A 19,266-nucleotide genomic window follows, 5' to 3' on the forward strand; every position below is an offset into this window, starting at 1 on the left:
ACGTCACTGTTCGGCAGAAGCTAACATAATGCTGAAGATGACTTTCAGCTACAGATTGATGCCAAAATGAAAGACAGCGGCTTATTCTGTCATACAAATAACTGCATTTATAAATGAAAACTTGAGTCTGATGACACTTCAGTTATATAACACATAATACTTTGGTTTTCTTGCCATCAAGAAAAGGTTCTAGACACTACATCTTCAATACAAGTTAGAAATCTGTGGCACTTAAAGAGCTCTGAGACACAAAAGAGTCACTTCATCCCAACTCTGTTCATAGCCTAATAGTTGGGCTCATTCATGGATATTTTTGGCGCATGTCTGAACAAACAACTTCAACATCTTTTTAAAGACTCTTATCAGAAATGTTAAGTCTGCTTTTTGTCTAGCTTGATCCATTTTTCTCTATTGTTTATCTGGTGAATAAACACAGAGCTGTGGCTTTTTGTTTTTCCTCAACAAAGTGCTGTTGATGTTACATGTTTCCGTTAAGCCCACATACAGCGCTGTGCATTGTACCGAGACCCAAAGGTCACTGTAAAGAGTTCTCATTGAATTTCCAGTGCAATGCATCTGCATCTTTATTGCGTGCTCTTACTGCTGCTTGTTCATTAGGATACAGTGATAATAAATATTCCTGAGAAAATAGAATAATGTACCATCAGATCACCCTGTGAAAGGAAGTTGGGAGCTATTTTGGTGAAAGGGATTCCCGTTTGTTTCTGCTGAGATTGACTTTCCTGGCTGTAGTGTGCACTTCCACTGTGTGCACGCAGCACTGCAGAAGACAAAAATACACTATGAACCTCTTGTGAATTTGACAACTTCGAGACCATGTCGGTGATGAGACAATGGAGCAACTAACGGCTGGGGAACATGATGACATTACTTATTGTTTGGACACGGGCAAGAGGTGGTTTCCTTTGAAGCTCTGTGAGATTGTTTTCACGCTGACTGAATTGTTTGGTGCTCTAAAGTTCAAAGCTGTAGTGTAAAGAACTAGAAAAAAAAAAAAAAAAAAAAAAAGACGAGAGGATGTGGGGAATAATGGCTGCTTCCTCCATTTATTATTGTCTGCCAAGTCAGTTAATCCGTGTCCTTTTTCTGTCAGTGAATTCCCTTTCCTGATATTCTATCCCCCGACAGCCCGTTAAGTCGCTGCGGTCCGAGCCAACATCACTGTATTTTGGAAAAGCTCAATTATGCGATAATCAATAACAGAGAAGGAGTCAGTTTACGTAACCCCAGAAGTGCGTCGTAATAACATTGATTGTGGAAGGTGAGAGAGCCGTGGTTGATAAAAGGCAGATAAGACCAGTTTAATACATTCATTGTGTAAGCCGACATGAAGATGGAAAAACCTTAAACCATCATCCAAAACATCTGGGAAGATGTCCAAAAATCATGCAGCTCTGCTTTCAAAACATCTGCAAAGATTATTATTATTTTTTTTTTTATTAATTTAAATCTATGAAACTACTTGGCAATATTACATTTAAAATGTAATTTGTAATAAGGATGACTTGACAGGGCTTTTATTCTTTTAATCCTGCTTTTAAAAAAACGGTATTTTGTATGGCGCATTTATGAAAACAGTGGCAGAAGTCAAACACATGCAACACTAAAAACTGATCAACGTGCTAAGCATTAGCAAATGCTAACAGTAGCGTATGCAGCCAAAGCCAAAAGCTAAAATGAACACGTAAAACAAAACATGTTCAGCTGAAACATCCACTTACTGAGCTTTCTACCACAGCTATTGATGATCATCACGAGATCATTTTCCAAACTGTGTAGCACATCACACATTCATGCATTTGAACATATGCAGAATATGACGCTGCAGCCATGAGACGGTTAGTTTAGCTTTCGCATACAGTCTAAAAATATGGAGGGAAACAGCGAGCCAGGCTCTGTCCAAATAAAACCTAATCTGTTAGCCAGTATCTATAAAGCTCACTGATGGGAACCACAACATCTTTTTATATTTCAAGTCGTGCATGGAATAGATATGAGATATAATGTGTTCTTTTCTTTTAAGCTTGAGAGGTATTTCAGGGAAGATTTTTGAACTTCAGACTTGGCCGGGCTTTCAGTGTGACAGCTCAGCTAACTGCCCACTGGCTCATGAATTACATTTATCCCGTAAACACAAGGGACACATCAATTAAACATTTTCATCTTATTTCTATTATATGTAAAAGTGTTCTTCATGATGTGTGTTTTTCCACTAAGTCTGTTAGGAGTGACTGGAGGCTACAAATAATTCCTAGTAAGCCAATAAAGAGATGACCAAAGAATCTTGAAAAAGTTAATTTCCCAAACTTTTAAGGTCTTTGAATAAATTCTGTGTGCTGATAAATGCTTGAAGACAATCAAACGGGTTGAAAATTGTTGATGTTGAATTTTGATGCATGGAAATGGTACATCGATGTTTTTGCTAAATGCTTACGATGTTCATGACAGCCAAGACGTAGCTTTCCACAGCTTTGCTCCCATGATAGTCGACCATTTTAGGGTCGGCCACCACCAGCGTCTCCACCCACTTCTCTTTGCTGACTGAGCGTTGACGGATTCTCCTTCTTCTTCTCTGTTGCCGGTGCTCCCACCGCTCCCGCTGTCTCTCAATGTCTTCAAAACTTTGATGGGAATCTGGAGATGGGAAAATAGAAATTTAAAACTTGCTCACGGGGGCACAGTGTGTGCCAACAACGCTCACCAAGTATGACTTTAACTTGTCGCACACACTCAGCAAGCTTGTTTTGGATCAAGCTTCACCTGCTCATGGCCAAATTGACAGAGTAGGTGTTATTTCACTGCATAAATAACAAATAACACAAAGAAATCAATTTTTGTCTGCTTTTGAAGGAGTAACACACCCAGAAACATTATTTGTCATTTTAGCTTCATAAAGCATTCTCAAGGAATAATCTGCAATAATGCCTATAATTAATTTTTTTTTTCCTTTTTGTAGCTTTAAGACATTTCTCTGTGAGTGCTTTAGTTGGTGCTCTGCCTTGATAATCATCATTCTTTTCAAAATATGATGAATTCAATTTATTCTAACTGTGAATGGCTGTGAAAGGGCATGTGTGCACACTTTGATGGGAATCTGGAGATGGGAAAATAGAAATTGGCTCAGTTTGGGGAATTTTTGCCAAATCATTGTGAGTAATAGTGCATTTAAGTTAAATATTTCTGTCAATGTGATGATATTTTGGAATTATTTATTCACCGGATTAGACAAAAAAAAAACAATTCTCCTGTCTGATTGCTGTCTAGTATTTGGGTATTTAAGCTATCAGCAAATTTCCAGCTGGTTGAAATGGTGATTTTATAGAATAATAAACCTTTAGAACAACTCTAAACAAATACTTTTAAAATGTCACTTCAGAAAGCATAAAAATGCCCATTTAGGGTCTGCTTGTAGAACATGTCCATCATTATTGTGATGAAAAACACATTACTCGGCTCGGTGCACCAGTGTGATGGTAACTGACTTTATTTATATATTTTAAGTTGCCTTGAAACTTTTTAGTTAAATGCAACTTGAAAAAGGCAAAAACAAACCGAGAGCTCATAAAAAAAACATAAGCATTGTTTATTTGCACAAAGAAGGCCACTCTACTTATCTTTACAAAATCTCCATCCGTCATCCTCCATAGTTAGAAATATTGTCAAAGAGGATAACTGTGTTTGAAATCAGTTTACAGACTATTCCATGCAGCAGAGTATATACAGAGTGGAGCGGTGCGTGGAAAGCATTCAGAAGAAGCTTTAAACTAGGATTATATTTGCAAAAGGACATCTACAGAGAAAAAGCAATTCAAATTCAACCAAATGGACCTGATGGTTTGCTGTATGTAGAGAAATTGTAGAGAAAACCAAGAGAAGAACTTGAACCAGCCTGCAGTAAGTGAAGCATGAAGTAGAAAATATAAAAGATTTGTTTTTCTGACAAAAGTGTAGGTGCATTTGTATTTAGTGATGGAATCATGGCCTCTAAAATGTAGAGAGGAATGTTGGGTACAAGCTTAAAAGAAATCACCAGTCTGAAATTAATAACTTTTACACAAAACGTACAAGCCAAAATGTTTGAGAAATGTTTGAAAGGCCCTCCCAGAGTCCTACCCTAAATCCCATTGAGCATCAATCAGACGTGATGGAGAAGGAAATGGCAGTTTCCTGCTCTAGAGTGGATAAACCTGAAGCTCTGCTGACTGAAACACTTAATAACAAACCTGGTTAACTCCCCTTTTCAGACCTCTTCAAGCTGCTGATCAAAATAAAGAATGGCGAACTAATAGTGAAGCCACTATTGAGTGTTCAAATACATTTAAGTCTTAATTTTGAACAATATGTATAATGTTTTATCATTCAAAGATCCCCTCCAATAAAAATCAAGTCTTTAACCTTTGTAACATGCCCATGGGGTGTTTTCTTTATATGCTTGAAGACATATCATGCCCAAAATAAGCTGTCAACGTCTTGATTTAGCATTTCCATTTTGGAACTGGAATGAGTGTCTGACAATCTAAAAAACACGGATGCAGACAGCCCGGGTTTCATATGTCAAATACCTAAGGAACTAATCCCATCAGCTGGCAGGGATACACTTTCCATATTGAACTGAAACAAGTGTTATAAGCATTAGAGCTTTTCTTTTCTTAGGAAAAAAAAATTATATTTATGTAATTTTGATGAACAGACGTGAGTTTTTAGGAGTTTAGTTAATGCCAGAAGAATGACTTAAAAACGTCCTCGAACTAACTTCTAATGTACATTATTTTGCCGGACAAGTGTGCTTCAGCGATCCTTCTTTAAATAAATGTCATTTGCTTTGCCATTTTCTAAATTCAATGAAATGTATGCATTTTCAAGGGTGGCTCAAGTGTCCAAATGCACTTCTTATCTGCTGGTGGCTAGAACAAAAGAAAAAAAACCCGATATAAGTGGTCCCTTAAAAACTTTTAAAACCACCGCTTAGTCACACCGACTGGATTCATGTTGTTGTTTTTCCAAGTGGTTCACAGGGCAGAGGCCGTGTAGATTACCCACATTATGTATTCACATCTCAAAGCACATCTTCCCGATCTCTCTGGGACGCTCAAGTTTCTTTCAGGGTCATTTAAGCCAACTCAGAATTTTAAGCAGGTTGTCTTCAATATCTTTATTCACTTGACCTCTGCAGATTATTAGACGGAGACCAACTCGTGAGGGAGACATTTTATCAGTTAACATCTTCATTCTCATCCGTCAGTGCTCAGTGTCCTATGAGTAATCAGAGGATGAGGCTGGTCATAATGTGGGCTTATTATCCATTTCTACTTCTTACACGTGCTGTCTGTCTGTTGTTACACAATTTTGTAGAACAAATAAGAACTTGTAAGTGTTATAAAAAAAAACTTGACATATGATGTGTGCATGTATGTATGTGCATATATGACTTACTTTGGACTCCACAGGTACCATTGTGAGCTTGTTTCCCTGAGATGGGCTGTGTGACTGGAGTCCAGGAGGGAGAGGACACATGGCGTTTGTAGATGGCATGGGCCTGTGCTGCTGACGTCTCATCACTCGACTTCTCCAGAGGCTGAATAAAGAACTCTTCATGAGACAACTTGAACAGTCCTGTCTGAAGAAACAAAAGAGCTGCAGGTCAGTTTTCTCTTCGCGTCTTTAAATAGTCAAGTCATTATTTCAATTCGGGTCGACACAGAGGAGTTGCTGAAATACGGAACCATTTACTAAAAACTTATTTAACATTTAAAGCATTAAAAGCACTATTAAAGCATAATAAAGGACTTTTGAACAAAACAACATACTTTACTTCTTTCATCATAGATACAGTATGTAATGATAGACATGAGGTGACACATCAGCATAGAGCAGCAACAATTAGTCAGTCAATTTGTTTATCCAAAGAAAAATAATCAGAAACCATTTTGATTATCAATCAATTCTTCAAATCATTCCTAAAGCAGAAATGTTGAGGACCTGGGTGCTTAAATGTGAGGATTTGCAACTTTTCCTCATTTTATAGTGGAGTACTGTAGTAGGAACATTGCAGCCTGACATCACCACCTGTATGTGGCCACACAAAGGCTTGACATTATAGTATTTTTAAAGAACATTCACAAACAAATATAAGTGCTTTTATTTTTACTTCTCAGTTTTAGACAAGCGAAAAAACGCCATGGAGTGTGATTAGATAAAAAAAAAAAAAAAAAAAAAAAAAAAATTGCTCTTCTGTATTTGTGTGACCATCAGTGTCTAATTTGATTTTATGTTACCAGTGACCTGCTGTGAATGATTTAATTTGACTGCACTGTTATACAGTCTTATCACATCCTGCAGGTGCTTCACAGTTAAATTGTTTCAGCGAAAATAAATATTTTACCGTGTGTTTGTTAATATTTTGTTAAAAGTTGTACTTTATTTGTATTTTGTCTGCAAAACTGCTTATTAAATAACAAGTCTAGTAGAAAAGGCTCCTGAATAAAAACTTGTCCTCCGCACACATAAATAAAACCCTTTAAACAGCTCGGTGTCTTTTTGCTCGCTGTAATCATCCAGAGCCCGACTGAGGCGGAAGAAAGATCAAATGTCTGGTAAGTTACTACGCCCTAAATCTCGCAGGCACCGTGCCAAAACCGAATTCCAGTAGCCACATTTTTTTTTTCTGCAGACCATCCCCGTCTTATATTGAATTTGCATTCACCTTCTGTTCCGCTTAACTCTCTCCCCAGCTGTCACAGAATCCCGCTGTTGCTCAGATAAGCATGTTGGCCACATAATGAATAAGTAAAGCAGAGGAAGAGGATTCGTATGTACGGATGCAGTAACGAAGACAGAGTAGCTTCAAAGAGTAGCTGTCAGCGGGTGCACATGTTGTGACGGGATGCGTGTTGAACGGTCAACAGCCCATGAGATGTATGGAGCTTATACATCTGTAGAAACAATCAAAGGAGCTGGATCTTTTGGTATGGATACTTTGTTATTATAGCAACTCTACTCCTACCTATACCATTTTCTTATCCATACTTGTGAGCTGCTTCCTGACACTGGCTCAATGGTTGAACAGTCCGTGACAATAAACAGTGGGATTAACATTTCCCAAAAACCTGTAGAAATCCCGCATTCAAATCTTGTTTATAGCACGGTGTGTAGAATCAAATAGTTCAATTCAACTGAATCGAATTTAGCCTATATAGCACCAAATCACAACCCAAGTCATTTCAGGGCACTTAACACAGGAAAGTCCTCACAACAGAGGAATATAAAGAGGGATCCAAAAGTTCCCACATGAGCGACAGGCGGAAAGAAATAACTTTATTTTAACGTGAAGAAAACCTCCGATAGAACCGGGCTCAGAGGTGGTCGAACATCTGCCTCAACTGGTTGGTGTGAGGGGAGATCAGAGAGGGAAAAGAACAGCATAGAGAGGGACAGCAACAAATAAACATTGGGTAGGTTGGTGGGGGACAGTAACCGCAGATCAAGAACATGCAGCTTCAGAGATACCGGCACAAAAAGCACAAAACTGTGAGAGTGAAGAAGCATAAAGATAATGTATAAAATGGCTGAATATAAATACACACAGAGTGAAAGAGAGAAGATTGGAGTGAAGCTCAGTGCATCATGGAAGGTTCCCCAGCAGCCGAGGCTTTACACAGCAGAACTAAGGGATGGCTCAAGCTCATCCAGGACGGTAAATGTAAACTAAGCTGGACATTAACGCGTAGGATTGGATGTTCAGACTCATGTCCTTCTGAATAGTTTTAATATATGCAACTTCACTGATCTGAAATTAAATCAGATCAATGCAGTATTTTTTCTATTACACTAATGGGCACCTAAGTGATATTTGGAATTCTGCACAATTTCACAATATCTCTAAAACTATATGCCTCAGCAATTTCTTTGTAAATGTCAGGTTGTCTTTGCACTTCTGTCAATGACAAAACCCCTGCAGCATTTATCTTTTTGACCAGTGACTCCACAGTTTACAAGAATCTGGCATCACACTTTTTCAAGACGTACATTCTTATGGAAATAAAATATCTATAAGCGGGAGGAAACAAAATTCAGTTTACTTCAACAAAAAACTGTCTCTTACTGTGGTTCAGAAATGTAAAGCCACAACAAAACCTCTAGTCTGACAGTTATTTCTACTTTGATCTGATGTGTCCCATAAAACTTGTTACTGCATGTTTATGTTTGACCAAAACGTCTTCAGAGTGAACCTTAATGCACTATCTGCAGGACAAAATAATTTTCCATATATATTTTAATTAAGAAAAGGAAGCCTGTTCATTTGCAGTTCAACAACAGAGTGATGTATAATATTGTAAATGAGATCTTGCTATCCACATGTTATAGTTTTGCATATTGCTCAGGCTCTGGCTGACACGTTGATATTTGTTTTGTTGCTGAAGAAGATCTGCTTTTGTTAACTATTAAATACATACGTGCATATCTGGACCATACTGAGCCACTGTGCGTCACAGCAGTATGTTGGAAATAAGCTCTCTAATGCATGAGAAGAGATGTAGGTGACGTTAGTTGCAATGCACTCACAGCACTAATTTGTGCTCATGTAAATGAAGCAGTTTTGGTTTTCAATGAAAGAAGGACAATTGAGAGAATGCACACAGTAACAGTAACAGTAACAGTGAAAATAAAAAAAGACAATTTGATCATCAGTGGTTCTGAATGTATTGTGTTTGCAGGTGGAAAATTAGAAGTATGACCTTAAAGCTTACAAGGTACAACCTAATCAGTGCATCTCTTCTAATAATCATCAGCTCCTCACTGAGGCAAATATCTATAAAGTGGCACAGCATCAGGTCTCACAGGGAACAACACGAATGCACATAAACAGTAGATGGGAACACATGCTTTGATAAACAAAGGTGTTATGATTTGGGATGTCACGACAACTGATCATGGCCAAACTTCTGAAGAAATTACAGTTCTAATATCGGACAAGGACAACAACAACAATCTGTACACAGAATCCAAGGTCAGGTCAGGTTTTCAGTTTTTAACTTGTTTGTAAGTTGCAATAGCTGCATCTGTAGCAAAACTTCACAAACAACGTTCACAAAGACTAATGGTATCTTGTGCAGGCTGATACAGCGATAGCTCATGAATGTGCTGGGCGCTGCTCATAATGTTAGGAAACTACGACCTTAGTGCAATGTTTGTGAAGCAGTTTTTCTAAATACAAGTCTTGAAATACAATTTGTTTAAAAAAAAAAAATTTTGTTTTTTTGGGGCATTGAGAAGTGTGAGATTTCAAGAGAAGCCTAGAAGTACCGTGTATACAATTTCTTTCATCATGACAAACTGTAGTTTTAATGAACATTTTTATCTGCTTCTAAAAAAGAAAACAATTATCTGCTGTAAAAAAGAAAAACTTCTTTTGAAAAGAAGACAAGAAAATGGAATAATAGAAAGCTGTCAAACAAAGGTTATAAGTGCTGGATGAATCTGATCCGACTCTTTCCAACACACAAGCTTTGTTATTAATGCATTTTTTTTTTGCATGAAGCAGAAAAGTAAAGAAGAGAAGATATTTATGACTGCATGAATGGCTTTGAAGAGGAAAAGCTGACTTTTTAACTTTAAGGTTCGAAAAATATCACAGAAAAGGTTATAACATGAAGCTCCTGTTTTTTTTAGTTGAACATTGTGTCAAGGTCTCAGGTGCTCAACACCAAGCTCTGCTTTGACTCAACAGCTCGACCAACGCAATCTTTCTGGAGAACAATGCAATCATCATGGCTGCTCCACAACTATCAAGGACCTGAATACTCTCAATAAGACAAAGGTCCATTTTACCACTCATCATCATAAAATGGGTATATCACTCTGACAGTGACTCTTCTGTGATGTTCTTTAAAACTCAGGACACTGAAGCTTCTTCCAGATGCCGCAGTATTTGCATGATGAACCTTTGCCTTTATTATTATCCCAAAAAAAGTTGTATTTCCGGCATCTCACCGGTTTCTTTTTTTTTTTATTCTGAAAGGGAACATCCTCAGTTGCATTATGAAGTAGCTACTATGATAATAACACTGGAGCTCTGTTGACTGTTGCAGAGAAAACTGTTTTGTCAAGTGAGAAAGCAGAATTCATCCTTAAGGAAAAATAGCAGACTAGAATTGCACTTTTCTTTTTTCTTACTTGCTTGAGGCTCTGTTTGTTTACGACATGTTGAGTGGGTGAGTCTGACATTTAATAAAACTCCCAGCAGAGCTGGCTTTACAGGTGAAAATGGTCAACCACAGTGTGTATGAACAGAGCGCTAAAATGGGACTCGCAGAGAACTAGGACCACCTGGATAAAAATGAAAATGCCTCAAACAAATGGTTTGTTTTTAACACTATTCATATTAAACAGAAGGTTGTATTGATCAGGCTTTTTAATCCATGTGCTGAACTATACAAACTGTATGTGACTGGAACTGTTAGGCTGAAACACAGAAGAGAAGCTTCCCCATCACCTGAAGGAGGAGCTGTACCAATTATACACATCAAAGTGTGTTCACAGGGCTTGGAGATGAGAGAGAAGTTGTAGAAAGCCTTTTATGAAATCTGATAAATGGGGTACATAAGTTGCCACGAGCACAACGAACCAGAATCAAGGCGCTACATTGTGGGTAATGCACTGTAGGTGCTGGGTTTAACAAATTTGAAGAATGGTGGAATAAAAAAAAGATCTCTCTTGTTCTTCTTAAGTAATTTCCACACGTGTTTTTGAACAGTTCATCATCAGTCTGAGTTACGCAAGCGAGAGATGCAGCTCTGTGGATGAGTTTACAGCATGTGTCGCATCTGTTTAATGTACTGCTTAATGCTTAAATACACTACTCGTTCAAAGTGGCACCTCAAAGTGGCCATTTAACTTCACAAGTCAAAAGAAATGCAGGGAAAGAGCTCGGTATTTAGATTTATGCTGGACGGGTTGCTGAGAACATCTTTTCTTTTCTTTAAAGATCATTTTATTTTTGCCCTTATTGGATGGAGTATAGTCAAGAGACAGATAGGACATGTATAGAGAGAGACTGAAGGTCTCTACCCAGTTAGGTTGTTTTCATAGCCGACATTCAGACTGTTACTAAAAATTGACACATGGCCCTGTTGTATTTGCAAGTCCCCGTAAACCTTACAGTGTGACAGTGAGTCTACATGAACACCAGGACTCTGCAACTGAAGCATCTAAATGGAATTCAGGCATCTGTAAAAAAAAACAACTAAAAAAACCTATGGACTGTTTTAGGCACCATGATAAATTGCTTCCAACTCACCCTTTAAAAAAAATGAACTTTCCTTTCATCACAAAGAAACAATGATTTCTTGAATTATTTCTGCCTTTACTAGGCTTTCCTTTTTCTGTGTCTGTAATGGTGAAAAACAACCCAACATTTCAGGGTTAAAGTGAGAAAATTCATGGTTTCACCAAACTGTCAAGCTGTGTTTAGCTTCTGCTTGGAGTAAAAACCCATAAAGGGGGAGATGCTGTCTGAGTGAAAATCCATTTGCATAGTTTTGATATTAAACTCTTATTATACACACTTAGCTGAGCTCTGAATAAAGCACTCTGCTCCTGCTGACACTTCTGTGTTAAACATGAAATGCATTTGATTACAACTTCCAATCCACGTACAGCTTTTAAATGACTTAAAATAGACTGGTTCGACTCACCAGTCCATCGCAGGTACTTATGGCTGCACTCCCTTTAACAGCGGCCTCATCCCATACTTCGCCTAAGAAATGGCACTGGGACGATCCAGGTGGACGCAGCTGGGTCCCATCCAGGCCACCGTACCTCCTCTCCGTCAGGAAGCCTGGAGCCAGCAGGTGCGGATTAAGGGTGAGGTTAAAGTGCAAGCTGTGGCCGCCGTGCCAAAACTGGTAGAAGACTCGGTCCAAGTCCATCGGCTCCTCTGAGGTTTCCCGACGCTGCACGCGACGAGCATGATGAGACAGGAAGTTGGACAGGAAGTGACCTCTGGCATCCACTCTAGTAGGGTGAACCACTTCATACGGAGGCAGGCCGCGCAGAACTCTCTCTGTCAAAGCCATGGTGGGAAGAGAAGATGTAAGATGGGTTACTAAATCATGGGACAAAGGGTGATAATTATATAATTAAGCGTCTGTAAAGCTGTAAACAAAACTAAGCAAATTCTAAACAAATCCATATGGCTGTCTGATCTGTTATTTTAATGTTTGGATAGAGCTGAAATGAACTCCTGTCATGAGCAAAGGAAGAAAACGTGCCATAAGCAGCAGGAGTGGCACTCAGTTCTCTACATCCAGCTTCCCTCAATTTAAGTCGGTTAAGTCTTGTTCATTACTTGATATCAATATTGAGACACATTAGGCACTTTTACACATGCGGTGGAATTAGTTCCAAATAAAGGGAGAAACCTGCAAAGTGTGGATGTGATTTGGACATAAAAACTTAGAGCTACAACAAAGGACAGTAAAGCTTAGGCTTCATCAGAGGAAGATACTGTGAAACCACAAGGTTATTCTAACAGATTTCTCCAAGCTGAATGCAAGACGAGCAAGAACTGACAATGAGATGAGGTAAGCTGGACAAAAACACTCACTTTGTCAATTGCTGCAAGTAATAGCAGTAATTTTCTGTATTTTATTATATCAGAATAATAAATAGTGCTACTGCAAAACATCATCATATTCCTTTAAGATAAGTACAAGTAGGGCATCGACAACAACATAGGCTATTCTGCATGCGAACTCAATTATAATAATTACTGCTGTCAAACATCTTGCTTCACAGCGTGTCACTTCTTCTATGCAGCTCGTCATAATACAAATAAGACTCTTGTAGCGTTGTAATTTTCACACACTGCCTTTGCATGTAATCTGTTAATGTACAGAGACCTGTACTCCTAAATCCTCATAATACCTTCATAAGCTTCATCTTAGTCATGGAGAAATGAGCAGAAGGCAAACAATAATTTCACACAGCCTTGTTACAAGTGCAGATTAGGTCCGGCTCCCTGCAGCAATGAACAAGATTGTCTGCACACATATTTCAAGAATATGTTGTGTTGGGAACCAGCTGTTTGGAGTACCTCCCTGAGTTATCTTTTTACTCCCTTTTTTTTTTTTTTTTTTTTTAAGATTATTAGTGCCCTTGTTACTGAATATCTGCAGTATGTCAGCAACAGTGCTTTAATTGACACTCATCTTTTATTCATGAAAAATGTCCTTCAGAAAGCAACAGTTCACGGAAAGGATTTGATTCACTGCAATAAATATGGCTGGCGTCAGCAATCAGCGGGACTGTCTTTAATTATGTCGTATTGACGAAAATCTGGATCCAATTTACAAGATATTTACATCAGAAACCATCATATTTTCGCATTAAACACTGACTAAGGAGGAAATTCTCAATGTGGAGTGTGGAGCCACCAGAAGTCTTTAAGTCTCAGCTCAGAGCTCCTAAGAAAAATGAGCAATGTCGATCAGGTCTTTTGGGATCCCTGTGGCCACATGTAACACCTGAAATTGTTACGGTTTGAGACATTCCTCCCCTCAGCAACACATCCTCGTCTAAAATGTCAAACAGCAGTCACTTTTGGTCTCAAGGACGCACAGCTGATTTGTACCGGATGAGACAGAGTGAGTTCAGACTTCTTGTTCTTTTAATCTCAGGAGAGCCTTGATTTTTAACATCCAAACTGCAAATTTAAGGGAGGAAGAGGATTAAAGTGCAGGGAGTGCATCCAGAGGATTAATTCTCCGATGTGGTGACATCCACTGGGGCAAGTTAAAAAAAAAAAAAAAAATACACTTTACAAAGTAGAATGGAAACCAGCTCCATTATGAAAATAATAATAATAATACATCCTGTAAATTCCCAGAGTGATATTCTGTTTCCTGCCCTTCACTGCTGAGGTCAGAGGTCACTGTCAGTCACACAGCAGCAGCAGCACTGGGCTTCTGATTTGATTTATGTACTACAGAAAGGCCAGACACTCTCTGCAGCTACCACACCAAGCTGTAAAACCTTTGGCTTAATTGCTGTGGTCAGGCCAGATCTTTGTAAACACAAGTCACAGCTGGCCTCCGTTCACAGTGTGCTGGCCTCATTCTGCCTCTACTCAGCTCAATTAGATGCACTCATGGAACAAATGTGTACAACGAAAGCAGACCAGAGCGCCAGAGGACGTGGTGATATTACAAAAGTTTGAAATGTCTTTGTTTTCGGACTCACTAACCTGATTCATGTGACAATCCCAGAGCTTTGCAGTTTTCCAGGACCACCAGAAGCGCGATGAAGACGTGAATAGGAGACACTCTTTGTCCAGAAGCGTTAAGCCCGCAGTCCAAACGGGTCATTTTGTCAGGACGGTTGTCTGTATTTTAGAAACATTTAATGCCTCTCCAACACCGCGTCGACTGTCAATTTAAATGATTTCCATCTGGACTGCATGCACTTTTCGCTGTGTTGCGACCATGCACTTCAAACTGTGACAGTCCCAACAAACTTCTCCAATTCAGGCCTGAACATCGTCTGCCTCCTTTTGTTGCATTCTCGCTGGGTTTTTCTTTCTTCACTTGTTTGTATGTCGGTGTTAAATGTTTGCTTACGAGTAGCTCGTGCCTCTGTCCTCCATCAGTCTCCTCCCGACAGCCAGTGACAGCTTAAAACTTTTCCTCTGCAAACTTTCGCAGAGCCACCCCCACAGAGGGGTGGACTCAAGACAATGGGCCATCTTTCAGGAGGGTTGGAAGCTTAAAGGGGAATGCTACTCTAAGAAATCAGATACAGCGATGCGGTCCAATTGGCTGCTACACCCCAAAAAAACGGAGGTCCTTCGGGTTCTCTGGGTTCTCTGGGTCAAATGTGGACCAGTTTCGACTGTTGCATTTACATGGAGTCAGATAAATCATTACACAGCATGGGCTTTACTTTGTGCATTCAGACCTCCCTTTGTGCGTAAAGAATAAACCACAAGGGTTCGTTAGTGGAAACTCTGGAAAAAAAAAAAATTGAAAAACTTCAAACAGTTGTGATGGAAACTGAGATTGAAAGCATGAAGTTCAGTGAGATTCCTAATCTTGAAAAACTTTGGAAAGCCTGGACTTTTATATTGTGGATGTACCTTAAACTTTGGATTTAAGTTCATAGGCTGTTAGAAAAACGGATATTAATATAATAGATTAAAATGAAACACGTGGAATTTATTGAAAAAAATTCTATACTGTCACTGAACTCGATATCATTGTTTCCCCTTAGTGTTAATATTCATCTGCCTAAGCTTAGCGCCCCCTCTAGCGGCGGAATAAATATACTGTGGGCCACTGACGCGGTGATAATGCTTCTACGTTTGAAATAACATTGTTTACATCAATTCTGACGTTATAATACTTCCATACTTATCTTAAAAGTGACAACATTTATAATGGAGCTTAAATGCACAGTGATCTTGGTGATGCTGATGACAAAAATGGCGGGAATAAAACTTTATTTTACTGCAGATTAGAAATCAGGTTCACCAATGAAAGCTATGTCTCTACTGAAACCTTGTACTACACACATTATTAATAAAGCTTAAGATTTCAAGTCTGAACCTTGCATTTTATTTGAATTTGTTAAAAGTTAGTATTACGCACATTTTACGCACGAACTCGTGTGCCAGGTGGAGTCCGTCACAGGCCTATAATGGGCTGACATGCTGTGGAGCAGGAACATAAATTCATAAGAGCCAAAACAGTAAATCAGTCCTTCCTTGTCAGCCGCTGGATTCAGGATGCTTTCTGCTCGTTTCTCCGTGGCACCGTCTTCTTCTCTGTCACGCGTCGTTCGACCAATCATGGCTCAGGGCGAGGAGCGACACACCTGTATAAAAGCAGACTCCAGCTCGGCTGTCATTCTCAGAGGTGTGATGAAGATGGAAACCCACAGAATGAAGATAAAGAGCTAAAACATTTTCGCATGAAGTGTGCCGTAGAAAGCCTGATGTGAGTTCAGGTTTCTGGTTTTGAAGATGGAGGAGTTATTTAACTACAGCGGATCACTCAACCGAAGTTCTCCTGGCAATGAGAAGTTCAGTTTCGAAGACATCGATGTGAGCGCGGACGGCACCCCCATCCTCAGGATACTCATCTCCGTGGTGTACTCTGTAGTGTGCGCGGTGGGTTTGGTGGGGAATTTGCTAGTCTTTTTCCTTATGCGGTTACGACAAGGTCGAAAACGATCCACTATCAATTTTTTCATCATAAACTTGGCAGTGACGGACTTCCAGTTCGTGCTCACGCTGCCCTTCTGGGCCGTGGACACCGCGCTGGACTTCAGCTGGCCCTTTGGAGACGCCATGTGCAAAATCATCCTCTCGGTCACCGTGATGAACATGTACGCCAGCGTCTTCTTCCTCACTGCCATGAGCGTGACCCGCTACCTGTCTGTCGCCTCTGCCCTCAAGAAGAAAGCCTACAGGAGGTCACGGTGTGTGAAGTGGGTGTGCGCGGTGCTGTGGGTGGCCGCGACAGTGGCCACAGCTCCCACAGCTGTCTTCTCCACCGTGACTGTAGTCGCTGGAGAAAAACTTTGCCTTCTCAAGTTTCCTGAAGGACACGACTGGCTCGCGCTCTATCACATCCAGAAGATATTGATTGCCTTCGTCATTCCCATGCTTATAGTCTCTGTTAACTATCTGATGCTCCTGCGCTTCGTCAGACGGAGGAGCATGAGCAGCAGCAACCCTAGACGGAGATCTAGAGTCACCAAATCTGTCGCTATCGTGGTTTTGTCTTTCTTCTTCTGCTGGATGCCAAATCATGCCATCACCTTCTGGGGTGTCTTGGTTAAATTCAACGCAGCTAACTGGGACACGTCATATTACATGGTGCACACCTATGTGTTCCCGGTCACTGTGTGCTTGGCGCACGCAAACAGCTGCTTGAACCCGGTACTTTACTGCCTGATGAGGCCGGAGATCAGGAAGATGCTCAGCGGGTTGTTTTGGAGAGTCTCCACTCCATCATCCAGCAAAAGCTGCGCCACGCGCTTTGTCACGCAGGATGGAATCCGGGGAGTCGTGCCTCTCCAGGTTATGGACAATGCAGAGTACATGCTGTCTATCATAGACCGTAAAGATTTAACGAGCTCAAATATGATCCCATGCAATCGTTAACTTCAGTCTGGTGAGGAGAAAGCTGCTCCTTTGCTCTGGTTGTTCACCTGTTGCTGTCATTGCTCGTGCGTAATGCTTTCGCCAATGTGCCAATCTGAACATTTTAAGGTTACACAGTGCAGATTCACAAAACATCACGTGTTTTGTTTTTATAACATGACATCGCATCTGTGTGACTAACGTGGCGTAGTATTTGTTATATTCCTACAACAAATGTACATGATGACTCTGATGGAATAAAGCCACGGGCTTTTCTTTCTGTCCTCCTTCTGACATATTTTTTTCCATTTATGTGACACTGAGAAACGACAAGAAGCATGGCGACTGACAGATTTGGACACAGGGTATGAATGTGCTCAACTGGAACAGAAGTGTTTTCCCATCATGTCCACCCTATAAAACCTCTTTGTGCATCAATTGCTTTTTCCGTCTGATGTAGTAAATGGTTTATTTTTTCTTCATTCGGCATTTCCAATATTACAGTCTGCAATTCAGAGGCATTGTTAAGAGCATTGTAATGTATTGTATAGCCAGCCTATATTTTGTATTGTGACTATATGAAGTAAACTGTTCAGCCACTAATGTATGTATAAAGAAAACTAGAGATCATGTATTTTCTCACATAAACAGTTTTTGCACTGGAGGTTTCTTTTGGGGCATTGAAATATTAATGTTTGTCATCCTGTTAGATACAGCTGGTGCATTTCTACAAGTTGATTTCTTTTAGCCTTTAATTAAAAACAGAAAATCAATATCTTATGTGAGAAGTGCAATGCATGCAAATAATGAATAAACAGGAAAATCTGGATTCAGATAAGAACATTGACATGCATAAATTCATGTGGTGTTGGATTTATTGATTACACACACCTGCTCCGAACTCCTTTATGTACAGCCTGCGACCACACACACACACACACACACACACACACACACACACACACACACACACACCATTCACTCTAGTCAAACATATTAGCTGTCTCAGGGGAGAGGTTAACATTGGCTGCACAGGTTCCAGCTGTCACTTGGCATTCGGCAGGGGTTCAGATCCTCGTCACATGATTGAGTGAGGGAGTCTCCTGGCTGCAGGTGTCTGGGACTGCAGACAGCTCTGTGTGCTAATGAAGGTCTATCCTTCCTTTATACTCCGTATGCCTCACTGCTTCTTTTGTCTTCTGTCCATGATGCTGCGGGGATGCTGTATAATGGCAAGAGTAGCCAAAATTGTAACTTTTCCCTGTAGCAACAAGTTATAGAGCCCCACATCACAAAGGGCTTCACAACAAGCACTACACAAGACTTGGGTAAGAAAAGAAAGCTGCCCACTCCCATGAAGATTAAAAAAAAAAAAAAAAAAAAAAAAAAAAACATGATGAAGAAACAGAGCAACGTAGCAGTTGTGCCTGTTTTTGACTTGATATCAGGGGCAATATTTGAATAAAGATCCATTACTTGAAGCAGAAATCATTTAATATGTATAAATAGCAGTCTACGGCTCCTCCTCCGTTCAAAACTTGGCTAATTTAAAAGGTCAAGTTATATTTTACATTAGCTAATTACAGAAAAAAGTTTGACCTTTTCACGTTTGGTCCTTTACTGCAACATGGATGGAACAGATTTTCCAAAATAACAACCAAGTTGTATACAAATATATGATTGTCGAAGCCTCTCCCTGACATTGTATTCCTTTTGACAGAGCAGTGCTTTGTGCTGTGCAGTGGTCTTTTAGTTCCGATTTCAGCTGAAGTGTAAATAGTGCAGTAATCACAGAAAAGCCTGGTTGCTTTAGCGACACATTGATTTGATTTCCTCACTCGAGAAGGGCTATCATCTCATTGAAAGCACACATTGTGCACATACAGAATGCACAATGCACGTCTTTGTAATACATACATACAACCTTGAACAAACTCAGGTGCTGACAGCAGGTCATTTTACATTTCCATTACTGTATTGTTTTCCACGACATTTCAGCAAAGTGTTGGAACTAATTGACGTAATCATGTTGACAATCCATATCAACTGGCACATGGCTGGCTTTCACCACAAATCGCACCTTCGATTTTTTTTTTTTTTTCCAG

At 39.8% G+C, this 19,266-nt stretch overlaps 2 protein-coding genes across 2 annotated transcripts in view; one reads left to right on the top strand and one right to left on the bottom strand.

Moving 5' to 3' along the window:
* Nucleotides 1–14,666, bottom strand: part of LOC138624996 (A disintegrin and metalloproteinase with thrombospondin motifs 7) — a 65,615-nt gene extending 50,949 nt beyond the window's left edge. The window contains exons 1-4 of the mRNA XM_069705609.1: nucleotides 14,264–14,666; nucleotides 11,715–12,082; nucleotides 5,455–5,638; nucleotides 2,456–2,655 (exon numbers count right to left, since the gene is read on the bottom strand). Of these exons, the coding sequence (XP_069561710.1) occupies nucleotides 2,456–2,655; nucleotides 5,455–5,638; nucleotides 11,715–12,082; nucleotides 14,264–14,384 (873 nt within the window). The 5' untranslated portion in view covers nucleotides 14,385–14,666. The remainder of the gene's footprint in view (nucleotides 1–2,455; nucleotides 2,656–5,454; nucleotides 5,639–11,714; nucleotides 12,083–14,263) is intronic.
* Nucleotides 14,667–15,947: 1,281 nt separating this feature from the next.
* On the top strand, nucleotides 15,948–17,998 carry rxfp3.3a2 (relaxin family peptide receptor 3.3a2). Its single transcript, XM_069705761.1, has one exon. The coding sequence runs from the start codon at nucleotides 16,037–16,039 to the stop codon at nucleotides 17,180–17,182; it is 1,146 nt and encodes a 381-aa protein (XP_069561862.1). The 5' UTR covers nucleotides 15,948–16,036; the 3' UTR covers nucleotides 17,183–17,998.
* The last annotated feature ends 1,268 nt before the right edge of the window (nucleotides 17,999–19,266 follow it).

Source organism: Brachyistius frenatus, unplaced genomic scaffold, assembly GCF_029030835.1.
Source record: "Brachyistius frenatus isolate BFR_SWC_R1_liver_20210118 unplaced genomic scaffold, ASM2903083v1 Contig_58, whole genome shotgun sequence".
In the NCBI taxonomy this organism is placed as follows: Eukaryota; Metazoa; Chordata; class Actinopteri; family Embiotocidae; genus Brachyistius; species Brachyistius frenatus.